This window comes from Coenobita brevimanus, chromosome 107 (assembly GCF_032717465.1).
Source record: "Coenobita brevimanus isolate Jiangsu-jjx chromosome 107, ASM3271746v2, whole genome shotgun sequence".
In the NCBI taxonomy this organism is placed as follows: Eukaryota; Metazoa; Arthropoda; class Malacostraca; order Decapoda; family Coenobitidae; genus Coenobita; species Coenobita brevimanus.
In genome coordinates this window covers 27,753,599-27,780,833 of record NC_137060.1, presented here as the reverse complement: position 1 = coordinate 27,780,833, position 27,235 = coordinate 27,753,599, and the positions used below count along the sequence as shown (strand labels likewise).

The window sequence follows — 27,235 nt, the reverse complement described above, 5'->3', positions numbered from 1 at the left end:
TCTATGAACAATCATATTCAACTTAAGCCCAAAAATGTTTATGAATACCTCCCCTGATATGTTTGCATTAGGTTAGTATCAACAAGTCACTTATATAAGGGAAGGCCATGTGAAGAGGATGGTGAATGAGACTGACTAGAAGTGTGTGAGGTGGACGGGGATAGGGGGAGGGGGAGACCATGCATGAGGTGGAGAGATGGGATAGAGATGTATAAGATGGATGTAAGCTAAAGGGAGGGCAGCCAAATGACAGGAGAGGGTGACGTGGAGACAATTTGTTTGTGGCCATCCCTTACGAGGAGAGCGCGTTTGGCAAGATAAATAGGCGGACAGATAGGTTGCAACTCCGTGGATTATTTACGGAGGATTTTACACAATTGTCACGCTAAAGAATTCTGCAAGACATGTGATCATTTTCAAGGTTCTGTTTAACTTTGTCATACTTTTAATTAACATTAGCCCTTGTTTGGTTGTGTCTTGTTGGTGCGTTTTTTTTTTCTTTTTTTAAACTAATATCTCCTCTCGACTGGTTGCGAACTGTTTTATTAGGCTAGGTGTATGAGTAAATATATTGGCATACCGTACACAAGCTTCAGAACGTTATGAATATGGTCCTTCGGCTACTGCCGTCACTTCAACTAATAATAATAATAATAATAATAATAATAATAATAATCTGATAGTCGTATCTTAAAACCTTAAACTGGGAAAGGATATGAAAAATGGTTTCTGAAGAACATTTATGGAACGCTTGTTATCAGAGTACATTAAGTTATATACCGTAATTAATTATAAACTGCATTCAGAGGCCAGACACGTTTTATCTTTGTCGCGTTTCAGAAAGTTAAAAAAAAAAAAAAAAAGTTTCGTCCCCCCCGACTTAAGGCACAGAGGCATACGGCAGTTATAGTTCGTTCACCTTAACTTGAGAATTTTCGTTCTTTGGCAGCTTATTCCACGTAGTCCAGTTGAAGAATTGACAACGCTACGGCTCTACATCCTTTCCATGGTACTTCTGCGTGTCCCAGCATCTTATTCGAGCGCTAATATATTGTTCCAACTCTGCGAACAAGATGGAGAGATGGTAAATTTAGGCCAAGTTAGAGTAAAGAGGGTATAGTTGCAGTCTGAATGAACGTCCTAAGCATGAGTCATCTACAAGTAGATTTCTGACAAATTAGCGAGTGTCATGGAGCCTGACAGACCCTGACATGGTACGATGACGAATAGCGTAACACTATAACCTTCTACCATGGCATTCACTAAATGCGATATGGGAACCTTATCTACAGGAAAAAGGCAACATCATTTATCACAAACGAGTATGGCTAGGCTACATGCATCCCGTGTTAGCTTTATTTCAACACTCTAACTTTGCGAGTGTTATATATTATCTACGTAAATGTAGGTCTAGTAATGATATCTGAAATCAATGAGATACACCAAGTTAATTTCAATTTTGATTTTACCTTTCAATATTCCTGCAGTTTTGTATAACCTGGGAAGCTAGAGATGTTCTGGGTCTGTAATGATATCGGGAATTAATAGTTACACCACGTTTAAGTTTTATTTTACCTTTCAATATTCCGCATTTTATTTTTAATATATAACCTGGGAAGCTAGCAATGTTCGGGTCTGCAATGATCGACTAACGTAGGTACTCTGTCAATGAAACGTTTGCAGGAAGTCCTCTGAAAACACTGAAACGTTTGCTGGAAGCCTTCTGAAAACAATGACTCGTTTGCTGGAAGTTCTCTGAAAACACTGAAACGTTTGCTAGGAGCTTTCTGAAAACAATGCCTCGTTTGCTGGAAGTCCTCTGAAAACACTGAAACGTTTGCTAGGAGCCCTCTGAAAACAACTAACCGTTTGCTGGAAGTTCTATGAAAACACTGAAACGTTTGCTGGACGTCCTCTGAAAACACTGAAATGTTTGCTGGCAGCCCTCTCAAAACATTGAAACGTTTGCTGGAAGTCCGTGAGCTTGACACTCGGCCAAGTTGTTTGCTGATACATGAGAAAGCCTTGCAAGTCCCCAGTACCGTATTCAAGCCATTTTTAGTATCGCATACCCTAGATTTCATACGCCTCTTCCTTAGCAATAACTTGTGTGTATGATATTCTTTTCTGGCTTAGGAATATTTATTTATTACAGTTTCCATGAATAACAAGGATGGTATTATGATGTAATACGCAAATTATTTCGCCGAAGGGGAGGTAAAAAAAAAAAATCTTAAAAGAACACGAAAAAAATCAACCAATCAATAGCATGCCGGTCCAACATATCACGGAGTTTTGTTCAAATATTATTTATTTATATATATATATATATATATATATATATATATATATATATATATATATATATATTCTAAAGGTAACCACTGAGATTGGTTGAAAAATAGTGAAGGGAGAAGTTCCCATTCCTACAGACACGAACGTCAATAACGCTAGGAATTCTGGGAAACTCCATGACGTCAGCGCATGGTGAACGGATCATGTGTCTTTCACCCATAAAAAGTTGCACCACCTAAATAACCTCTATAATGAATGGAACACTAATGTCGGTATATTAGGCTGTAACAGTGCAATTAAGAACCTGAAGACATCGGCATGCACGAACACAAAGACAAAAATGTTACTGCTGTTAACGGCATGCATTTATAACGTTTCATACAATTTAAAACTAACTACTGGTAATCCTAGGCAAAAGTATGTTAAAATCATTATTACGACCAACTGACAATAGCCTAAAATAATAAATGCCACACACGAAAATAGGCATTCCTCCAACAGCCTTATTTTGGAGTAATTAACTCCTGTGAGGTTAATTTTTACCTTAAAGAGGTTATTAAGTGGCCGCCGTAATAATCTGCTTGTGTATATAACAACAAACACGACTTCATGGTAATACCACATAAACCGGTATTAACCAAACTTACGGTATCACACGCTTCCTTTGACAACCGATTATAATTTTCATACTCAGCGTCCACTGACCACAAAACTAACCAGTCAGCCTTCATACTCATATTCCACCGATAAACTTAGAGCCTAAACCTATACTTACTGTAAAACCAAATTTCAAATTCTAATTAATAATCCTGATTTCAGGGACATCTTACAACACTAACTTGAAGGACGAGTTCACTTGCGTCATAAGTTTTACCCATACTTCAGTTATCATAAACTAATCTTCAACCACAATATTCGAGTTAAGAATTACACCCGCATCTGTACAAACTTACTGGCAAAGCTCAACCAGCCACGTTCCCCACTCACACTATACACTGCGCAGTAACCTAACCCCGCCCTCCACATCCCCTTACCTGACACCACGAGCACCTCATTGGGGCCGCATGTGAGGAAGACAGGGATTACCATCTTGTAGGTGAGAAGTGAGAAATGTGCAGAAATTTGAAGTACGTGTCAGGAAACGGAAGGATGAGACGTAGACACCCTTTCCTCACAGCGGCCGAAGTGGTACTGAGCGACGTGAGCGTACAGGAGTATAGTAGGCCAGCAGGGACTCGGAGTCAGGGACTGACTGTTGTGAGAGTATTTTTTTTTTCCTTTAATGTTCCGTTCAGGGTAAGCTTGCTATTTTCTTTCTTAATTCATTTTTCATTGTTTACATTACAGTTCCCTCTTCCCCTCTATTATCATGTTTTCATTGGTCAATATTGACTTACTTCAATACATGACAATTTATTTCCCCTTGGGGTGATGTCAAGACTTTTCAATGCATTTACACGCGAATTTCAGTGAGCGGAAATCTGCAACTTAAATCGTTTCACGTAAAAAAAATCGAATGAGGAATACCGGCATAAGCGAAAATGCCAACACATCAGTTCATGCAGAGGAATTCCATATCATACTGTAGTTTCTGTTGTTCGGCGTGTCTTTCTGTGTCTGTTCATATGCGAAATGAGGTCGTTCACAAAAAAATGAATGTCTGCCTTAACCACCTAGTTGCAGAATGCCTACTTTGTATTTTATTCCAGCTGGTCAGTTGGTCATATTAGGATAAAGAAAATTCCAAGGCATCAATGTAAAAAATCATCACGAAAATTTATTGCTTAATATTTCATTCCAGCTTTTTTTTTTCCTTCGCTTTTTTGTAACAAACTAACCGCAGTCAAAGGATCAACAGCCTAGTGCAGTCGATAGGCATTAATTCAAAGCTTCTGCCACTGTGCGCACACATCCCTAACACAGGATAAGGGCATCCTCTCTCTGCAAGTCACCGCGAGGAGCCTGAGGGTAACTTTTTTACACCCCAGCTGCTGCCATGCTAACTACAAAAACATCCTTTAGATCTTATTGTCTTTATTCCTATTCAACCCCATCAGTCTGATTAAATAATTATTCTCTCCTTGCTGCCATCAGACACCCTGATTCCGCATTGGAGACTTAGAACTTGGAAGGGCTAGACAGTAGCCTTCATATGCCCTATCATTATTAGAGATATCCAAAAATCTAAACAAAAATGTCACGTATCAGGAGGAATAAAACTTAAATCATTGATGGTGTTTTCCCTTTCTCCCATTTTCTTACTCTCTAGTTTGATCACTTCAGCCTAATTACGTATTGTTTACATTTTTATTCCCACTTCCTCCTTCGGTTTTATTCGGCTCAGGAAAGGCTCTCGATACATCATTCATTACATTAACTTTTTTTTTCTCTTTTACTTCTTGAGACCGAGGATAAGATGATGGGGTGCAGAGGTATATCAAGGGGAGGGGAGAGATGGGTGCAGCGGAACAGCGGAAGCCGTATCATTAGAGCTAGTAGTGGGATACAGTGGCATACATGGAGATTCGTTTGTCATCATCCCTTCCGATGTCGCATGCAATGGGTGTCATGTTAATGATAAGCGTCTGATTGCACGTGTCACAAGAGTAGGAAAATGGCATGTACGTGGATCCTATGCTGAAAGGTGTTATTATCAGTGCTGTCATACAGGACATTACCAGGTTATTTTATATAATGTATGTGTGGGTGAATTGATTTCAATAATGGATTCCTAGCGCCAGGTATCAGAGGCCATATGGCACCAATTCAAAGCAAGGACTGACTAACAATGGTTCGGAAATGAGAAAGGAGACGTAAAAATGGTTTTGACACTGAAGTGGTCTTGGCGTTGAAGTGGTCTTGGTGTTGATATTAGCGTGAAGTAGTCTTAGCGTTGACATGATCTTGGTATTGAAGTGGTCTGGGCGTTAAAGTGGTCTTTGTGTTGGCCTTGATAATGAAGCGGTCTTGGCGTTGAAGTGGTCTTGGCGTTGAAGTGATTTTGACGTTGAAGTGGTCTTGGCTTTGAAGTAGTCTTAGCGGTGAGGTGGTCTTGGCACTGAAGAAGTCGGGTTGAAGTGGTCTTGGCATTAAATTTGTCCTGGCGTTGAAGTGATTTGGGTGATGAAGTGGCTTGGCAATGAAGTGACTTGGAGATGAAGTGGAATGGCTTCAAAGTGGCTTGGCGATGAAGCGGCGTGATTGGTCAGCTGGTTGAAAGGCATGACCCAGGATCGGAGGAAAGGTCAACGTCACTGGGAGATCCTTAAACTCTTCATGTCATTAAACCAGATGTCTAACTTCATGGGCATAGAGAGATAATAAAGTGCGGAAGAAATATGGAAATACCAAGAATGAGGTTGCACAGAAGCGAATACGAGGACAGCAATCTTCAGTTAGCAAATTGCATATAGTCGAGGCAGGTGGCTGCAATTGTGTAATGTCTCACTGGAGCAATGAAGGAACTAATCTATTCCAGCTACAGACCTATTCACCTATCTCTGGAGAGGTGAAAACTTCCACAACGATGCCTTTACTTGTTATAATACTGTTCAGCTCACAATATTTTCAAGTCAGGAGGAGTCAGATACAAGTACAACCTTCGTTAAACCCTCAACTGAGATTTTTTTTTTTTTTTCCAAGTTGAATTTAACAGTTTGAGGCTAGCTGGATCTAAATGAAAGGGGTAAAGCATCATCGGGCTGACTGAGTTAAAAGTATACATAACACTCACCTACGCCCACTACCATCTCTCTTCACAACTTCACATAACAGGTAACGGCCCAGTAAGTGGTATTGTTGCTAACTTACGAGTATCTCATGCGGGTGTACAAGTCTCCTGGGTATGAGTGCTAGCTGTTATATCATGCAAGAGAGGTGGCTGCAGCACGCACCGAACACCTGCTCTTCTCTCCCCATTATTCATTCATTCATTCATTGCCAGACGCCATGTATCCCAGACGGGGTGGCCAATGGCTTAGAGTTAATTGTTTTACAGGGAGGGGCACTAATCCTCCACCAACCCCACTTGACACGTAGGGATGCCAACAGCATCTGGTGTTCCCAGGCGGTCACCCATCCAAGTACTAACCAGACCCAACGTTGCTTACTGGATATAAAAAAATTTGAGTCAAGAAGCAAATTTTTCATTACTTTGCCATTATAAACAAATACAAATACTTGTGTAACACTATGTTGTATGAAGCCTGTTTTTTTCCACTCATCCAACTAATGTAGTTTGGTGATGATTTCACTGAGCTGTAAAGGTACTTAAACATAACTTCTTGGGTTGCCCGCGGTGCCACTGAGACAAAACACCAGAGCAACGAGGCCAACCGATAACCGTCATCGGATCTCTGGTGAGGAGATCGGGGAATATCTTAAGCACATAAAGTACAACGTACAAACTTAATGCTACATTGTATTTATCTACAAACGAGATCATGATAATTGAGCACATTTGGTAATTACTTAAGTCTACGCAGGAATAAGCGTTATAGAAAATTATACCCTGTACATGTTCTTTCATCCTCTCAACGTAAACAAGGCTAATTTAGCCCTGCTTACCCTAGGTGCCCGAGCTTTATATCTAACCAACAAACTCCTCCCAGTAAGAGCTTTCTATCATGTGTACCATATACCTGGCCATTAAGGAGTATTATTCGTTGATCTGGATTATATAGACGGGTGGGCTATGTAAGAAGATGAAAATTCTATTGCAAAAGTCACTTTTCAGAGTAGAAAAAAACAATCATATTAAAAACGAATCCTTGACAAAAATGACATGCACTGATAACAGATTTCTAAAATTAACTGATTACTCATTACCTACATTTTCTACATTGCTAAAATAATTTGCTAGCAAGGAGATAAACTGACAAAAACCTATGACATGGAGTGACACAGACCACTTCAATCCGAGGACGTCATTTTTCACTCTATTCTTGCTGCTGCCTGATGATTTTATCGTTTAAGGAAGACCTCACGTCATCCGTGGGTCAATGAGAGATCTAACCTCTCCAGTTCGAAAAAAAAAAAAAATCCCTTGACTTTAAGCGCTTGGACAAAGCAAGAATAAATCAGAAGACCTCGTAATGAAAGACTTAAGATTATTTAACATAAATAATACGTCTGGGGGATAAATATACTATGTACTATGAATGTCAGGCACATATTTGATCAAGGACTATTCTCCCAAAACTGTTCCACACCTGAATATCTTAAGTATGGACTGCGAACAAGGAAGGCAGTATTTTTAAACTCATATTTAAGTACATATTATGAGGAATGTTGGCTGATCACATTTAACAATTAGGCTACACCTGCTCCTTAAATACAATTAGGGGTTACATGAGTTTCAAAGTATCTAGATATGAGTTAGGGCAAGTGTTCTCCATTTTATTTACACCGTTCTATTACCATTATCTCCTTGGCAGCCATGAGCAATGATAATAATGGGCGGGACTAGAGAAATGTTTCAATCTGCCTTACTGTGAGTTGGGCAATCTTTTTTTCATTCTCCGACAACGGAAGTAAGTGATGGTGGACATTAGGCAGGGGTAAAAAGTATCACATAGAAAAAAAAATGAACATAAATATAAATAAAACTGATTTGTTTCATCGCTACTGTTGCAAGGTCTCGTGGGAAAAAAAAAATGCAAACAAAAGACCCGCTAGCATAGATTTTGTGGTACGTTTTCTTTCGTGACTTTTTATACTGGCACCGCTCGTATCAGCAACACAGAGGCCGATATTAAAGTGTCTTAGACTGAATAAATCGCTGAGGAAGGGGTGTTACAAAATCTCCAAAGCGAAAAAAAAATATGATCCAGAGACGTAGGACAGATAACGCGGGAAAATCTGGCTCTCCTGTTTATCTTTTTACTCTCCTTGATATATAGTAAACCTATTCCCGCTTGACTGAGCAGAAAAGAATAGTAATTAACCTTTTTCAAGTACTGGCTAAATCAAGGTTGGGTGTCGCTGTCTGTGGAGAATGTTTGGGTGCTTTCCCCGTGCAGATGAGAACCAATCGCCTGTCTCTTGTTTTCGACAGGTAAAAAACTAAACCTCCTCCCCTTCCTCCTAACGCTACGTATTTTTCTTTCTTCCTCCTCCTCTGCCTTCTTTTCTTCTTCGTCTTCTTTTTCCTCCTCTTCTTCTTCCTCTTTCTCTTCTTCAGTACAACTCCCTCCTAGCACCCAAGAATGAGAGGTAGGGATAGTAGAAGAGAGAGTGGGGGAGGTTGGGGTTGTCTGGCAGGAGAGGGGAGTATGATCCCCCTTCTGATGATGTCACGGGGGGCAGACCGGAGGGAGAAGGGAGGAAGCTGGTGGTGGCCTGTGGAGGAGAGACTAGGTCAGCTCTGATACGGTTTGGTTAAAATATGTTAGGTCTAGGCTAGGTTAGGTTAGGTTACGTTAGTTTAGTTTAGGTTAGGCTAGTTTAAATTAGATTACAGCACGTTAGTTTAGGCCAGAAAAGTTTGTTCAAAATTACCTAAGGTGATACAGGTGAAATTAAGATAAAAGTGCACATCTCTAATACATATTATTATCTAAAAGGATATATCAGCTGAAACCATCTTGTCTCCTTCTGCCTCCCCTGTCTCTTCCCGCCTCACCCACCTCATACCCTACCCTCCCTGACATCTTAACCCCCCTTGCTTTTCCTTACTTCTCAGTACTCCTTGCTTCCTGCCTCACCCTGCACCTCTTCCTCATCCTGCCATCCTTATTTCCTTCTGCCTAGCCCTGCCCTCTTGCCCACTTCTCACTTCCTTTTTCATTTCCTTCCTGTCTCATCCCTTCTATCCTTCAACACTTCTCGGTCTTCCTCTACCTGCCTCATCCTGCCTTCCCACCCTTAGTCCCTCTCCCTGTTATATTTTCCATTTTTAATACACAGTGCCGTTCCTTTCCTGGCTACCTTCACGCTTTTTCCTGCCTGACTTGCCATCCTTCCCTCACCCTGTACCATCTTGCCTTACCCTCCACCTTACCCAACGTCCCCCTGCTTCTCGCTACTCCCTCTCTTCCTCACCAAACCTCCTCCTCTACTTTCATCTGTTTCACCACCACTTACCTCACCCTACTTCGTTCCATGCCTCATCCTGCCTCTCCTTACCTCCCCCTCTACCCCCCCCCCTCATCTTGCCTTCCCCTGCCTCCTCTGCGTCACCCTACAGTACTTCCCAATCTGCCCCCATCTCTACCTCCCCCACCTCACCCTACCTCACCTGGTCACCTGCTTCGTCCCCATGACGCTCAGTGAGGTCGTAGAATCGCATCCTCTGTTGGATCTCCGGCTCCTTCGTGTTGAACTTGTAGATCAGTTTGGTACCGTCTATGTGGAACAGAATGCCACGCTTGTAGTATGTTCTGCGGGGGACAGGGATGTCAGAGAGTGGCAGAAGGATCGTAGAGAAGAGGCATAGGTGTTAGGGAAGCGACAGAGAATGTTAGAGAGAGAGAGGTTAGGAAGATGGGAGAAATACTTGTAGGCTGAAGAAAAGAGAAGTTTGGTGCCACCCATGTGAAGCAGAGTGCCTCGTTTGTAGTATGCTGTGGGGGGGGGGTAAAGGGAGCGTTAGATAGGGAACAGAGGATGCTGAAGGAGGGACAGAAGGCGTTAGAGAGGGAAGAGTGATGTTAAGAAAGGAATAAAAGCATTTCAGAGGCTGGAGGGATTACGAAAATAGAAGGAAAGTTTGGAGGGCTAAAGAAACGGATGTGTTTAAAATACGACTTATGACTCACCTCATACCTCTGGACATTTTCTCGTAGTTCATGTTGTTGTTCTTCCGCGCCATGCCCCACAGCTGGGCTACCATGTCAGATTCCATGATCCTGCCGGGGGAAAAAACGTACTAGAAACTTGATGGAAGGAATTTTTATAAGAGAGGCAGAAATAGATGAAAAGTACCACCACCACCATTATCATCGCATCATCTTACTGTACATAACGAATCAAAGAAAACCGGAAAAAAAAAAACATGAGATAACATTCAGGCAAAATATACGGAATATCTCATCATCATCATCATCAACAACAACATTATCTTATCATTACCATCATCATCATCATCATCATCACCATGTCACTGTTTCTAACTGGTTGAAAAAATCTCATGTATGGCATTCTGATATGTTTCAGGAGAAGAGTAAAAGAAGAAGGTTTCAGGTGCACTCAGGCTCAAAAGTTCGTCTTACATTCCGTCTCCTGCTTCCACTCCTCTGCTCGCTAATATGCTAAAGGTGAGAGAGGCTTGGTGTGTTTCTGTCCGTGGGCGATACTCTCCGAAATGATGGGTTTGGGAAACAAGTGCTGGACACACTCCAACCCATGAGAGGCAGTGTAAATGTAGGGGGACAGATATAGACAGAGAGACAGACAGATAGATAGACAGATATGTACTTCATGTCTGCGCCCTACCTAAATATGCCATCAGAGCGGTCCAGCCACCGTATATAGTAAGGCGTGTATCGTGGGTCATGAAGCAGGTCAAGCAGGAAGCGCCACAGCAGCACCCTCGACCCGCTGCTGCCGCCACCTCCACTTGATGATGATGTTGAACCTCTCACGCCATCGCCTGTTCGGATGGGAGGAAAGGTTGGGTAAGGATGACACACGCATACATGGAGGTAGGCAATGTAAATGAAATGTAGAACGGATCACAGGCCCCTTCCACACAATCGCAAGCCCAGACGGGGGAACTGGAACCCATTGCTTACCAACTGTCGTCATGAAAAAAAAAAAAAAATACCCAGATGGACATACCAGGCATAACAGAGAGCTGATAAACAATTTGGACAGACAGACAAATCAGCAGACAGACAAATGCAGAGAAGTAGACAGAAAGAGACAGAAAACACAACAGACAGACATCCATGCACTGACCTATCCTTGGCCCCGGCGTAGTGGGTGTTGCTGGTGTGGAGGGTGTGGGTGGGAGGTCCGCGGTGGTATGGGTGTGGGAATGGGTGTGGGCGGTCAGGAGGGGGCTGGCGGGGGTGTGGGGGTGGTGAGGGGAGCCAGGCAGCAGGTGGGGGGCAGGCACTAGGCGTAGGGGCGGCTCCTGTAGGGGGAGAAGACCGGGTTAGGTTAAGTTAGGGGCAGAGGTTAATTACTGGGTTAATTTGACTAGCTTAAATGCACTGGGCTTATGGTACTCATTTAATGGCTTTACAGAATAATTTACCTTATTAGTAGGCATGGCTTTCACTTGGCTGAAAACATCAATGACTGAACTGACTAAGAGTGAGTGACTGAAAAAGACTGACTGAGTGACAAAGGGTGAAGACAAACTGACTGACCAAGCACCCTGCTGACTTACTGACTGAACTGAAAAAGAGTTAATTAAAATGAAAGGCTGACTGACAAAGGGTGAAGGAAAAGACTGACTGACTGACCGTTTGCCAATCTAGCGGGAAAAAAATGAATGACCAACTTAAACAGACTGACTGACTGACTGACTTTTGACTGAACTCACCTCCTTAACCCCGCTGGCTGAGTAGAGGGAGGGAGAGGGGTGGCGGTGGGTGAGAGAGAGGGGAGAGGGGCCACGAAGGGATTGGGGAGGGGCCGAGTTGGGTGGAGAGGGGGCGGGGGAGGAGGACGCGGAGGCAGAGGAATTGGGAGGGAAGTGAGTGAGGAAGGGAGGGGCCGAACCGGGAGGGACGGGAGGAGGAAGGGGAGAGGAGGAGGAACTGCCTTCTACCCCCTCCCCCTCGCCCTCATCTCTCCCTAGAGATTCCACCTTCACCCTCTTCTTACTCTGAAAATAAAGGATAATAATAATAATAACTGTAATAATAATAATAATAATAATAATAAAGCAAAGGTGTCAAACTAGATTCACAGAGATCGCTATATTTGCTCTCCCCCAAAAAATACAAAAAAAATTATAAGAAATAAGCTGAAACTGCTATAATATGCCTGAAACTTGCTACAGGTCCTCATAAAACTGTTAGCATATGGTAATGAATATCTTCATCCAATGATAAAATCACTAAGTTGGCAACATTGATCATATTCAGTGCCTCATTGAGGTCAAGTATGTGCTCACGTTAAGCATTTCTATCGCCTGGCCCTGAGTATAACATTTATCAGCATACATCATGTTTCTACTAACAACTTTCGCATGGAAGCATAACAGATGGTGACAAACATCAAGCAGCCTACTCGTATATCCACGTACTGCACAAGACAACACACACAGGTCGAAATTTGACCGATTGTTCTCAATATCCAATTCTCTCATCCTTTGATTACCCTGAACCAAGTTTGGTATAAATCGGATAAAAACTAAGTTGACCTCGCCGTGTGACCCTGACCTTTGTCCTCTTGTTCTTGAAAACAACAGGTTTACCCCTTGGCTGATCATCAACTCTTTCACCAAGTTTCCTCCAGATCAGATCAAAACTCGGTTTCCTTCGCACACAGATACAGAAAGACTGAATTTTGACCTTCCTCTGTGACCCAGAATTTTACCTGACTTTTAACAACAACAGATCAACCCCGTGGTTGACCCTCAACTCCTTCACAGAATTTGGTTAAAATCGGGTCAAAACTGATTGAAAATATTAATACACTACAAATTTGTTACTTCCCTACAACTCGGTCTCCCACTGACTTCCATGAACAGTGAGTGACATCTAGCAATGTTTATCAGCATCTAAAAACAGCAACACTTCTTTCTTACCTGCATATCCTTCACATCCAGGGGCGTGCCACTCCTCTTAGGGGTGGCAGGGGGGGAGTCCGTGTGGGGGAGGGGCGGCGTGAAGGGGAAGTGTGTGGGGGACGGTGGCCTGAAGATGGGGCGGTAGGAATGATAGGGGAGAGGGTGACGGGGATGGACGGTGGGCTCTGGTGCTGTGAGGGTGTGGGCCTGTCGCAGTGCCGTTATCAGACCAGTGACCTCAAGTTCCTCCGCTAGCTGTGGGGGGAGAGGACTTTTGAAATGTTTGTAACTGATTTTTGTGTGTGTCATAATGGATTTTGTAATGACTGTAAGATGAGTTACCCCGTTGGCTGTAATAGGAGTGTAACATGGGTGTTATAAATTTTTTTTTAGTGGCTGTAATATGCGTAATTAATTTTTTTGGTGCCTGTAATGAGCATAATTAAATTTTGGATGAGGCTGCAATGAGTGAGTAATTTTTTGTGTGGCTATAATGAGTGTAAATAACTTTATGTAGTTGTGGCAACATGTGCATTAAATTTTTGTAGTGGCTGTAATGAGTGTAATTAAATTTCTGTAGTGACTGTAATATGTCATTAAATTTTGTATTGACTGTAATGAGTGTAATTATTTTTTCAGTAGTTGTAATATGAGGGCAATTAAATGTCTGATGTAGCTATAAAGAGTCATTAAATTTCTGAAGTGACAGTAATGAGTGTAATTAAATTTTGGTAGTGGTTGTAACGAGTGTAATTATATTTTGGTAGTGGTTGTAACGAGTGTAATTATATTTTGGTAGTGGTTGTAACGAGTGTAATTATATTCTGGTAGCGGGTGTACCATGGGTGTAATAAAACTTCCATAATGGTCCTAATGATACTTTTGGTAATGACTGGGATGGATAACAACTGCAAAGGCTGTGGTTAGTGTTTGCCATGACTATACTGTGGGGATGACTAAGCTATTTTGAGGGAGTGACTGTTACTTGTTGCTAGGGTTATGTGGCACTACTGTCTTTATTTATTAATTTATTTACTTAATATTATTTTTGCAATAGCTGTAGCACTAGAGTTTAATAGTTTTTGTGGTCACTTAGCTCATGCACCTCTCTCTCTCTCTCTCTCTCTCTCTCTCTCTCTCTCTCTCTCACCTTCAAGAGCCCCGGTATATGGTGGTGTGGGAGTGTGAGCTTGCCCGTGTAGCAGAATGACACCAGCTGCTTGAGGTGGTGGGGAGAGGCGCCCCCCACCACGATCACTGGATGCTGGCCAGGGGGTAGGTTCTGGGGGGAGGGAGAAGTGAGGGGTTACTGAAGGCTGGATGGATGGAAGGATGGATGGATGGATGGAAGACGGAAGAATGGATGGATGGATATAAGAATGGATGGATTGAGAAATGGACTGAAGGATGAGTGAATGAGTGAATGAATGAATGAATGAATGAATGGATAGCTGGATGGATGAAAAAATATTAGATGGATAGATTAACAGATGGATAAACACAGTAAACACATAGCTGGATAGATGCAAAGACAAATATAATCAAAAATTCCTTAACAAAACACTACATAAAGTCGTTACTGCAAACATAAAAGAATGTGAAACTTGAAAAAAACAGACAATATATGTTTTATTAGTCCTCGCACAGTACAAATGAGAGAGAGAGAGAGAGAGAGAGAGAGAGAGAGAGAGAGAGAGAGAGAGGAAATCCCAGTCCTGCCTACAACATATAAAAAAATTTCCTTGTTATTCACTCATCATTTCCTTTCCCTCTACCCCATAAATGTCTCACAATTCATGCACTCTTTCTCTTACTCATTTTATCCTCTCTTTCTCTTACTCCTCATTTTATTATCCCTCTCTTATTCCTCTTTTTATTATCTCTTTCTCTTACTTTCATTTTATCATCTGTTTCCACTTAATCCTCATTTATCATCTTCTGTTTCTCTTACTCTTCATTCATCATCCTCTTCCTCAATCTCACTTCCACATTTTCACACACACACTCTCTTGTGTTGTGAACTATTTTGTCCCACTTCATGACACACACACACACACACACACACACACACACACACACACACACACACAATTCCATAAGTCCCATCGCTACTACACTCACTCTATACATTTCAACCTCATGCCACGCCACACCCGTAGGTCAATGTAGGTGCTAACACTCTTTCCTTCACCTCTCCTACAGCTCTCACACCCGGCCCTCCGTTCCATATCAAGCCTTCATAGCACCGTCCACTTCTCTCCCTATGTCGCTCTAGTTTCCACTTATTTTTTACCTTCTTGCGACCATGACATCCTCTACTTCAGGGGATTTCCAATCATCTTTTTCCCCCTGCCAACTAATGCTCATGACGGCCGCTACGTATCACTATAACCAAATTCACAGTGACTGGTACGGTACAGTCAGTTAATGAGCCTCAACACAGGATAACTGCACTCGTAAAATAACGGAGTAACAACCAATATCAACATGATTATACAAGTCCCTACACATTATGCGTCTGATTGCTGCAGTATGTATGTATGTGGACAGCCAATGCTTATACTCAAGTCAGGCTGAACTGTTGTACTGTCTGTCAGACTTACTTATTGTACTGTCTAGCAGTATTACTACATGTGATCCATAAATATTTCTAAGCCTTCTGTCAAACTTCGCAAAAATTCAAGGCCCTATCAATGAGCGAGATAATTTATAGAAATCGTCGAGAATCGTTACAATAATCTATAATTTTTTATATATGGTATACAGCTACAAAATAAAAATCATGTCACAAACAATAAAAACCCACTGCCAGAAATGAAAATATATCTCCCGACCTATCGCCAGCGTTGCTGAGCTGGCAACTCTGCCGTCTAACAGGGAACAGCAGGGAATTTGACTGATAGCGTTAAACAGAGACTGGATCAGATTTATTTACTTATTTATTTACTGTTTTTCACTCCTCATCTACATACTCCATTTTATCCTGCAGTCATAACATCATCATACACCTCATCCTTGAACCTCCCTTCCCCTCCACACACTCCATCTAAGCCTAGTCATTTCACTTCCATTCTCCACCTCATCTTAGAATCCCCTCTTCCCATCCTCACACTCCATCTCATCCTACAGTCATTTCACCTCCGTTCCATATCAAGCCTTCATAGCACCGTCCACTTCTCTCCCTATGTCGCTCTAGTTTCCACTTATTTTTTACCTTCTTGCGACCATGACATCCTCTACTTCAGGGGATTTCCAATCATCTTTTTCCCCCTGCCAACTAATGCTCATGACGGCCGCTACGTATCACTATAACCAAATTCACTATAACCCTCATCCTCCATCTCATCCTCGAACCTCTCCCCTCGCCTCCCCTCCCCCACCCACCTGCAGCACACTCCTGAAGAAGGGACTGGCGGCTGCGAGAACGATCCTGTGACCTGGAATGGCTGGTGACCCCTTGGCTTGTAGGGTCACGTCGGAGGAGTTGGGGTCATGCTCCATCTCAGCAACCTGGGGTCAAAGAGGGCAGGAAGGAAGGTTACATTAGTACCTATCGACCACACGAGCACCATTAAGGCAGACAGTTTTTTCTAAGTCCTAATTTTCCACCAGAATATGACTGCTGAATTCAGGCCCCAATTTCAGATAATTATCGAACTCGAGACTTCTAGGATGCGGGCTGAGGATGGAAATGACGGTAGGTTTATATATGAAAATAAAGTATAAACAAGCAGCTTTATACACAACTTAAAGCTCAGTAAAGTATAAATGTAAGATATGTAAAGAGCAAATACAAATAAGGAAACACTTTTATACACAAGTTCAATAAATTAAGATGGGTAAGTGTAAGAGACGTGCAGAGTACAGACAAAAGTAAAGAAACAATTTTATACATGAGCTCAATAAAGTTTGGCAGTAAAGTATAAGGCAGCTACAAGGAGTAAAGACAAAAGGAAAGAATAATTTTATACAAAACTACAGCTCAATAAAGTTGGCAGTATAGTATAAGGTAGCTATAGGAGTGAAGACAAAAGTAAAGACACAACTCCACATTCAAACTCAATAAAGTTTGGCAGTGACGTCTTAAGCAGGTGCAAGTGTAAAGACAAAAGTGAAAACATTCAGCCTTATGATAAAGCTGAATAAAGTGTGGTAGTAAAGTGTAAGGTAACTGTGGGGGTAAAAATAAAATCATAAGAAGGGCCGAATTCTTAGTAACTTGAGAAACTTCGTAATCCCTCTTCCTTAGTGATTTATGCTAGACACTACACCTTAATATCCTACTGCATATTACTGATAAAACTTATATCAATTTCAAAACTATATAACGAGCATACAAGAGAATTTCAAGGTTTAATATGCAAAATAAATCGCTAAGGAGGAGGCGTTAAGAATCTCCACTTATAATAAGACTTTTAGACCCAATAACGTCAGTATAGCCACCTGCAGCGCCACCTGTGCCGCGTGCCCCTGCCAGCGGACGTGGTACTCGTCTGCGTCTTCGTCACAGCCGCCTTCTTCGCCTTTGGCCCGGCCCCCGTTTTCTTCGTCGCCTCCGTTTTCCTCTGGCGCGGGGAGGGGGTCGGGGAGGGAGTCTGTGATATTCTCCCCGCCTGGCTGCACCGATAACCTGTCGGGGTGAATTCATGTCAGCTGTAGTTTTGCTTTCACCTTAAAATAAGAAAAAAGTCAGCATCACCACCATCATCAATACGTACTTCTCCTTCTCCTTTTCATTATGTCCTGCTTCTCTTCCTCCTCCTCCTCCTTCTCATTACGTCCTCCTCCTTTTCCTCTTCCTTACCATTACATCCTCCTCATCATCATCATCATTCCCCTCTTCATTATTATTACGTCCTCTTTATCTTCCCCCTCACCTTCATCCTTTTTTTCTCGTCCTCCTCCTCCTTCTCATCCTTATCCTCCTCCTCCTCCTCATCATCATCATCATCATCATCATTACCCTCATTATTTTTCCCACAAAGATGAGGTACAATAGGATTTAAAAAAAAAAAAAAGTACCTAAGAGAAACAGGGCCATCAACAACAGCAAAATGGGCCACACAATCATCCACATATCGGTCAAGCCCCTGGAATCATCGTTCACCCTTAAAACCACACCGAACTCAAGAGGAAAAAGACTAAGTAAATCTATCCAGTTCCGGACAGGCAAGTTCCTCTCTCTCTCTCTCTCTCTCTCTCTCTCTTTCCAGCGAACTCAGCAATTACGCACAAGATATTTAGTTGGAAGTGGATGAGGAAAAATGAAGATAAGAGGACATCCTTCGATTATATTTTTTTCCTGCATGAGTTCTGCGTCACTTGAGTTACACAGATAAAGGAACCACACAGACCCTACGACCCTGGCAGAAAAATAACAAGCAAAAAAAAATAAATAAATAAATAAATAAAAACAATTCTAAATTCCCCTTAAGGAGTTTAGGGGTAAGGGTAGACATTTAGGAGATTAAGGGTAGATATTTAAGGGTAAGTTAAGGGTAGATATTTAAAGGTAGGAGATTAAGGGTAGATATTTAAGGGTAGCAGATTAAGGGTAGACATTTAGGAGATTAAGGGTAGATATTTAGGAGATTAAGGGTAGATATTTAAAGGTAGGTTAAGGGTAGATATTTAAAGGTAGGAGATTAAGGGTAGATATTTAAGGGTAGCAGATTAAGGGTAGATATTTAAGGGTAGCAGATTAAGGGGTAGATATTTAAGGGTAGGTTAAGGGTAGATATTTAAAGGTAGGAGATTAAGGGTAGATATTTATGGGTAGGAGATTAAGGGTAGATATTTAAGGGTAGGAGATTAAGGGTAGATATTTAAGGTTGGAGATTAAGGGTAGGTATTTAAGGGTAGGAGACAGACCGACGCCCCTGGTGGCATTTACACGGGATTAAGGCGTCTGGCAAGATAGATAGATAGATAGATAGAAACCTCTGGCCACCTCTAGAGCTTAAGGAGTCTCCCTAACATCTCTTCCTTGGCGATTTATTTTTAGATGCGGCCGGTTAATATAATCTCGTACGTCACTTATAAACAGTATGGTGATATTAGATGGATTTAATTATTACAGATGAAGATAGTAAGGTGTAAAAATAAATTGCTTAGGAAGAGGTGTTAAGGAGCTTCCTTAACCGACCAGAATACGGGCCTAGGACTCTAACTGTAGCACACGAGAAAAAGAGAGAGAGAGAGATGCTTCTAAGTATGATGCCAGAGCATCCATCCTTCCACTCAATCTCACTCATTTCCCTCACTCTCTCTCTCTCTCTCTCTCTCTCTCTCTCTCTCTCTCTCTCTCTCTCTCTCTCTCTCTCTCTCTCTCTCCAGGATGTAAGATACACATGTTACTCGCTGTAAATACATGTTCGTTTCTTATCAGAACTAACTTAACTGTTCTCTCTCTCTCTCTCTCTCTCTCAACATATTCTACTCAGCCGATAGCCAATTTTCCTAGAAACCAAGGAGACGCATTTCAGATCATCTTATATCACGCAACCAAGCTATACAGTATTATTGACGTAGCGAGACCTGCCCAGTTCCGCTCAGCACCCGACTATGGGGGTACCTTCCTCAAAAACCAGGCATTTCCTTCCTTTTTCTCGCCAGTTCAAAACAATATTCTTAAGCTTAGGAGTAGCCAGCGGGTTAATGAAGGCTGTCTCTAACCCCTCCATTTCCAAAAGTCTCCCCTCAGCTGAGTAAAATCGTCTTGAGATAGAAAAGGATGTATTTATAGAGGTTAACCCTTTCGCTAAGTTGACGACTAAGAAATGAAGGGTCTTTGTACCTTTAGCCGGGATTGGTCTGGTGATTTTATGGTTAGCGGTACACACACACACACACACACACACAGACAGACACACACACACACACACACACACACACACACACACACACACACATACAGAGAGAGAGAGAGATGAGAAAAGTATGAGACAGAAGTTTGAGTGGGAGTGGATAGAGGCTAGTTTCTTTGGGTTCCGGAGTTTAAGCGTCCACACACACACACACACACACACACACACACACACACACACACACACTTCCTTCAGTGATAAGACAGGGCTACACCTCATTATCTTACACTCCACTGGGGAAAACCGACCCGTAGACAGATAGGGCACTCGGTTTTTATTCTCTCTCTCTCTCTCTCAGCACAAATTCATTACATATTACACTTTGATAACGAAACAACAGACTTTACATGGAGGAGGCAAGAGTCTGAATGAAGAAGGTGTATTAACGCCTATGTTAACGTAAGGAAGGTGTGTGTGTGTGTGTGTGTGTGTGTGTGTGTGTGTGTGTGTGTGTGTGTGTGTGTGTGTGTGTGTGTGTGCAAATAACTGAGAGATCGAAATACATGAAATAAATAAAAGACATTCCATACAAAACGCTCCTATTGTACTCTACGTCTACCTTGCATCACTTTATTCGTTTCCCACACCCACGCCCACACCAGCAGACTGTGCCATAGTATCAGGCGTATCTAGTGAAGCGCTATTTACGAACTATCCCGCATACAAGAGATATCTATTTTTACCCATAGACAAAAAAAAAAAAAATCTATCCGGCGGGTATATGTGAATCGAATGTATAATGAAAGATATAAAATCAAATGTGTTGGCTTTTATTCATTTATCTATTTATTTATTTCTGATTTTTTGGGGGTGGAGGCAAGGTTTCCAAAACATGAATTAATGTGTGACCCATTTTATTAGACACGCTGTTTGATGATTCTCCCACTGTTTATCTATCTATCTATTTATTCATTTATCTATTTCCTGTGTCTTGTATCTGGGTCCCTCGTCACCATATCTCTTGGGTGAGAATTAGGATTGTGATTGTGTCTTGGATATTCTCACGAGATTTTGGATGTTCATACTCTCTCTCTCTCTCTCTCTCTCTCTCTCTCTCTCTCTCTCTCTCTCCCCCTCTCTCTCTCTCTGTCCAACAACAAAACTTCAATCCATCCCCCCAAAAATGACTCCCTCACTAAGAAGTCCCTTCCTAATTTCCAGAATAAACAATATAGACAGATAGATAGATAGATAGACTGATAGATAGATACAAAGATAGATACATATACAGATAGACAGATAGATTGACATACAGATAGATAAATAAATACATAACGCCTCTCTTCTCTTAATTATTTCAGTCATTATTCACGTTTCCTGTCATTTCAGATCTAATGTCGACTTTCCTATTTAATTTCTTTTTATGAATTTTCCCTCTTCCACTGCTAACCAGGACCACTGTCACTATGTACTGTCTGTCTGTATGTATGTATAAGAGTATGTATGTACTGTATGGATGGATGGATGGATGGATGGATGGATGGATGAATGAATGAATGAATGGATGGATGGATGGATGGATGGATGGATGGACGGATGGATGGATGGATGGATGGATGGATGGACGGATGGATGGATGGATGGATGGACGGACGGACGGATGGATGGATGGACGGACGGACGGACGGATACATGGATGGACGGATGGATGGATGGATGGATGGACGGACGGACGGATACATGGATGGACGGATGGATGGATGGATGGACGGATGGACGGATGGATGGATGGATGGACGGACGGATGGATGGATGGATGGATGGATGGATGGATGGACGGATGGATGGATGGATGGATGGATGGATGGACGGACGGACGGACGGACGGACGGATGGATCGATGGATGGACGGACGGACGGATGGATGGATGGACGGACGGACGGACGGATACATGGATGGACGGATGGATGGATGGATGGATGGATGGACGGATACATGGATGGACGGATGGATGGATGGATGGACGGATACATGGATGGACGGATGGATGGATGGATGGATGGATGGACGGACGGACGGATACATGGATGGACGGATGGATGGATGGACGGACGGACGGACGGACGGATGGATGGATGGATGGACGGATAGATGGATGGATGGATGGATGTGGACGCTGTTGATCTTTTTTTTTTTCTCCCTCACTCCATCCTTAGCTAAGATAATCAGATGACGTATTTTGTACTCCACTGTCTCCACATGTAACCTTTTGGAGTTGGAGAGGTTAATTATAGCTTTCATTTACCTCTTCAGTACAAGAAGTCGTTTCCATGAGTTAAAAATATGGACTGAGGGTAGCTACAGTATATTAATTATAAAATGTATCATCACACTGAAGACGTTATATTCAAACCCCTTTTTCAACCACAGCAACATCAACAAAAGAACATATCTCAAGAGCAAGAAAAAACTGCAATAAATACTACTACTTCGACCACCACTGCCTCTACCACCACCACTACTAATACCACTACACTACAATAAGTAAGTAAACACCCGCTACTTCCATATACTCTGCACCTCAAGACGCAGACAGTAAAAAAGAAAGAAAAAAAAAGAAAAAAAGGCTATCTTATCGAAAATCTAACTTGTCTTCACTTTGTCAAAAATCCTTTGCTTACACCGGAGGATGTTCTACGTAAGTGGGTGGGGCTTAGAGGATGAAGGGTGGGCATAAGCAGGAGGAGGAGGAGGAGGAGGAAGAAGAAAAAGAAGAAGAAGAAGAAGATATTGATGATGATGATGATAAGAAGCAGGAAAAAAGAGGAGGAGGAGGAGGAGGAGGAAGAAGAAAAAGAAGAAGAAGAAGATATTGATGATGATGATGATAAGAAGCAGGAAAAAAGAGGAGGAGGAGGAGGAGGAGGAGGATGCATGCATATACAATCTCTATCAGATTCTTTTTACAAATCATTTCCCTCCCCATAATCCTCTCTCTCTCTCTCTCTGACAACAAAATATAAGGCAGGAAAAGGCAGCAGGATGGAAGATTATGAACATGTCCCACTTTCTCCTACTTAGTCTTTCTCAACATTTGCACTACGAGAGAGAGAGAGAGAGAGAGAGAGAGAGAGAGAGAGAGAGAGAGAGAGAGAGAGAGAGCAAAAAGAAGAAGCTCTGAAGAAAGAAGAAATAAACTGAGACAAACAGGCAATTAGTCATGCACTTTTTATATACTAACACACACAGAGATCCCTAACCCCTTTAAGTTCAATGGATGGCCAAGAGTAGTCAGACTGGAGAATAAATTTGACACATAACCAAGGAGATTGTCGTTATACCAGAGACTCAGTGCAGTAAATACAACCAGGTGAAGGCATACAAGCTGGTCATACACTTTTTATACACCCACACTACACAAATACACCTCTCTGTTTCCACTACACTATTTAATGACACCTGCACTAGGAGAAGGTGTCCTTGGTAAGAATATAAATAAGGTGTTAATGGGCTTTATTGAATGGTACCTGAGAGTAATTAATGTAAGGCGACTTGGCTATGTATCTGTTGGTTTTATTAGGAGTTTTATTATCTTTTGTGTGTGTGTGTGTGTGTGTGTGTGTGTGTGTGAGAGAGAGAGAGAGAGAGAGAGAGAGGAGGGGGGACAGGAAACCCATCACGATAAGGTATGTGGAAATGTGAAGATTAACTACACTATTATTGTTACTCTTAGCTACTCTTCTTATTAGCAATGGAAAATGCTGTATATACTCCTTCTACTTTAACCTGACCTAAAAGTGCCGTCTCTCCACCATGAATGCGGAGCTGTAACAATAGATTAACCCTGGAACACGATGCTAGTCACGAAGAAGTGCTATGAAAAGGATGTGGAGCCGTAGCATTCTTTTTCTTCCACTAAATTAAATGCAAGGGGACGAAACTCTGGGCCAAGGTGGCAGGACTATAGAAGTGCCTGAGAGAATGGAGGAGAGACTGACTAGGAGAGTGGACTTCATATGAGTGACTTTGGGGAAGAGGGGTGAAGCGGAGACCGAGGATGAGATGGCGGGAGGAAGGGCAACCTGATGGCGGAGGACCGGGTGACATGGAGGAGATGTGTTTGTTGACACCATTTCTGGGCTTATGGCGTCTGGCTAGAGATAGATCGATAGATAGATAGACAGACAGATAACCAGATATACACAGAAAGACACAGACGGACAAATAGACAGATAGATAGGCAGTCAGACAGATAGACAGATAGATAGATAAACACACCTACAGTAACCCCCTGACTATACTGACGCAATTCAAGTATTTTTTTTTTCCTGCTACCACCAGACGATTTTACAAGGGTATATAATTTTCCTGACTCATACTTCTCTCTCTCTCTCTCTCTCTCTCTAGATACAGCTCCCTTTCATATTTTAATTTTGCTAACGACACACGATTCTCGATAGCTTAGAAGATTACTCGAAATGAAGGGGTTAAAAATAGTGCCAAAAAATCTCCATTAATCCCTTCCGTAATTGATTTTTTTATATATACTTAATACTTGCTTCAGATAAACGATTTTATTCATATTAGTCTCGAGTGCCTTGTCTTTTATTCTCCTTCTTCTTGTTTTTCTTCTCCTTCTTCTTCGTCTTCTTCTTCTTTTCTTCTTCTCCTTCTTCCTCTTCTTCTTCTTCTTCTTCCTCCTCCTCCTCCTCTTCCTCCTCCTTCTTCATTTTGTTATCACGTTATACCAGGAGACTATGAAGTAACTGAAGGCTATATAACTACTGCACAACATAATCCCTCCAGCTTCAAAAATCTCTCATGCGCTAACTAAAATCGCCAGGTGACTGCAAGAATAAAATGCAGAATCCGTGGACGTCACATTTCATCCCTGTCACCACCATACCTACCCACTAATCATTAACAAACACAACCACACAAACACACCTTACACCGGAGCACAAAGAAACCCTCAGAGCCAGTCACCATTTCCTTGTTCTTGAAAGAGAATGAGGTCATGCTTAAGGCGGTGGTTCGTTGCGTAAGTGGTGACGTGAGTGGGGAGGAAGTGAAGGCGCCGATGGGGGGTGTGGGGAAGGGCAGATGGGGATTGGTGGGGAGTGGGGAGGAAAAGGTGAGTGGAAACAGGGATGACTCTGAAGAGGGTAAAAAGACAGAAGAGGCGCCGATGATGGGTGTGGGGAAGGGCAGATGGGGATTGGTGGGGAGTGGGGAGGAAAAGGTGGGTGGAAACAGGGATGACTCTGAAGAGGGTAAAAAGACAGAAGAGGCGCCGATGGGGGGTGTGGGGAAGGGCTGATGGGGATTGGTGGGGAGTGGGGAGGAAAGGTGAGTGGAAACAGGGATGATTGGGGAAAAGAGGGCAAGAAGACAGGAGAAGAAGAAGGAAAGGGGAGTACTGGAGCAGAAGAGAGGATGGGGAAAGAGTGGATGGGAATGGAGACAGATGGGGACGGGGATGGGGAACTGAGGGAAAGATGGTGAAATGAATAAAGAAGAAGATAGAAGAATACGAAGAACTTGGGAAGGAAGAGTTAGAGGAAAGGAAAGGTATAGAGATGGGGTAGGGTTGAGGAGGAGGACGGGGGAAAGGGTAGGAGAAATGTGGGGAAAGAGGTGAGGGAGAGAGTGGAGGTGTGGAAGTGATGGAGTGAGGGAAGGGATGGATGGAAGGAATGAGGAATGGATAGGCGATACTGACTTCGGTGGTTTGTTGTGACTGCGTGTGTGGGGAGGACGTGAAGGCGATGTTTGGGTGTGAGGATAAGATAGGGATAGTTGGGGATGGGGGTGGAGGAAGAGTTAGGAAAATAGTACAGTAGAGGGGTGGAAGTTAAATGGTGTGAGGAGGAGGGAAGGAGGGAACGGGATGGACGAGGAGAGAAGGAAGAAAGGGAATAGAGGAGGGAAAAAAACAAGGGGTAGAGGAAAGACATACGGCACAGGCAGGGGATGATATGACGTGGGGATGGGGATGGACTGGGGGGAAGGGGGAGGATAGATAAAAAATATGGGAGGGTAGGGAAAAAAATGGGGGAGAGAAGAAGGGGTGAGGGTGAAAGAAGAGATCGGAAAAGTGTCAGGGGATGAGAAAGGAAATGGGGAAGGGCAGGGATTAGGAAGGGCATGAGGAGAGAGACGAAGGATAAGGCATAAAGAAAGACAAAAGGTTGAGGAAGAAAGCGAGGAGGGAGAGAGGGACTGGAAGCAAAGGATGAAGAGTGATGAAAGTTAGGGAAGGGATAATGGATGGGAAGTTGTAGGGAAAGGGATAAGGGAGGGGGATGTGTAATATGGTGACGTGTGTGAGGAGGGGGGGGAAGGAAGTGAAGGCGCCAGTATGAAGGGGAAGGGAAGGGATGGGGAGGGAAGGTAGGGGTGAGAGGAGACGGCAGGAGCGGGTATGGAACTGATGACAAGGGAGAGGGGAAGAAGTTGAGCTGAAGGGACGACAAGAACTGGAGGGAGAGACGTAGGGGAAACAGTAGGCAGATGGTGTGGAAAGGGAGAAGACGCAAGATAATGGATATGAGAAGAGAATCATCAGGTAAGATAACGGAGCAGTATGGGAAGTGAAGGAGGGGATGGGGGAAGGGGAAAGGGTGGAGAATGTGGGTAAGAGGATGGGGGGGGAAGAGAAATGAAGGAAGAGATAGGTAAGAGAAGGATAAGGTAAAGGGAAGAGAAAGAGTAGAGGGGAGCAATGACGTGGAAGGGATGGGGAGAGGTGGGGGAAGGGGCTGGGGGGGACAGTAAAGATATAGAAGTGGAGGAGGTTGGGGAAAGGATGGGCAGAGAAAGAGAGGGCAAGAGGGGGTACGGGAAGGAGTTGGGAAGAGAAAAGCAGGAACAGGAATGTGGGAGGGGGGTGGGAATAGGGTAGGAATGTGGAAGAAGAAGGGGATAGGAATAGGGTGGGAATGGGGAAAGGGAGGGGTTGGAAGAGAAGGTGAAGGAGGAGAGGGGGAGAGTAGGAGAGATGCAGAGAGTGATGGGAAGGGAGTAAACGAAGATGAAGGATGGAAGCAGACGAAAGGTGCAGAAAGAGAATACAGTTGTGGATAGTGAGAGCTAGAACAAGGAGGAAAGGAAGAGAGAGAGAGAGAGAGAGAGAGAGAGAGAGAGAGAGAGAGAGAGAGAGAATTACGCCGAAAACCACTGCCACACGTTACAAAACAGGAAATGCGAGGGCGAAGTAATGAAAAAAACACAAAATACAAAATGGCGGTAAAATGGAAGGATACAAAAATACAGAGGTTTCCATTAAATCACCAGGAGCGTAGGGGGCCGGGGCTAGTCTTTCCTTAACCCCCTTCCACGCGCCGATTTATTTTATTACTTTATTCTTGCTACTCACCCGATAATGAAAGCTAAATTAAACCCCTCCAATCTTAAATCTCTCTCCCATGCTGAATGAAATCGTCTGGA

General features: G+C 42.8%; 2 protein-coding genes across 2 annotated transcripts in view; both read right to left on the bottom strand.

The window, feature by feature from the left end:
• The window catches only part of LOC145416777 (flotillin-1-like), a 39,508-nt gene extending 36,038 nt beyond the window's left edge, over positions 1–3,470 (bottom strand). The window contains exon 1 of the mRNA XM_080285697.1: positions 3,330–3,470. Within this exon, the coding sequence (XP_080141823.1) occupies positions 3,330–3,384 (55 nt within the window). The 5' untranslated portion in view covers positions 3,385–3,470. The remainder of the gene's footprint in view (positions 1–3,329) is intronic.
• A 5,002-nt stretch (positions 3,471–8,472) lies between these two features.
• The window catches only part of LOC145416764 (uncharacterized), a 25,093-nt gene continuing 6,330 nt past the window's right edge, over positions 8,473–27,235 (bottom strand). The window contains exons 2-10 of the mRNA XM_080285687.1: positions 17,423–17,609; positions 16,364–16,489; positions 14,130–14,261; positions 12,998–13,234; positions 11,194–11,371; positions 10,729–10,885; positions 10,053–10,142; positions 9,533–9,674; positions 8,473–8,634 (exon numbers count right to left, since the gene is read on the bottom strand). Of these exons, the coding sequence (XP_080141813.1) occupies positions 8,473–8,634; positions 9,533–9,674; positions 10,053–10,142; positions 10,729–10,885; positions 11,194–11,371; positions 12,998–13,234; positions 14,130–14,261; positions 16,364–16,489; positions 17,423–17,609 (1,411 nt within the window). The remainder of the gene's footprint in view (positions 8,635–9,532; positions 9,675–10,052; positions 10,143–10,728; positions 10,886–11,193; positions 11,372–12,997; positions 13,235–14,129; positions 14,262–16,363; positions 16,490–17,422; positions 17,610–27,235) is intronic.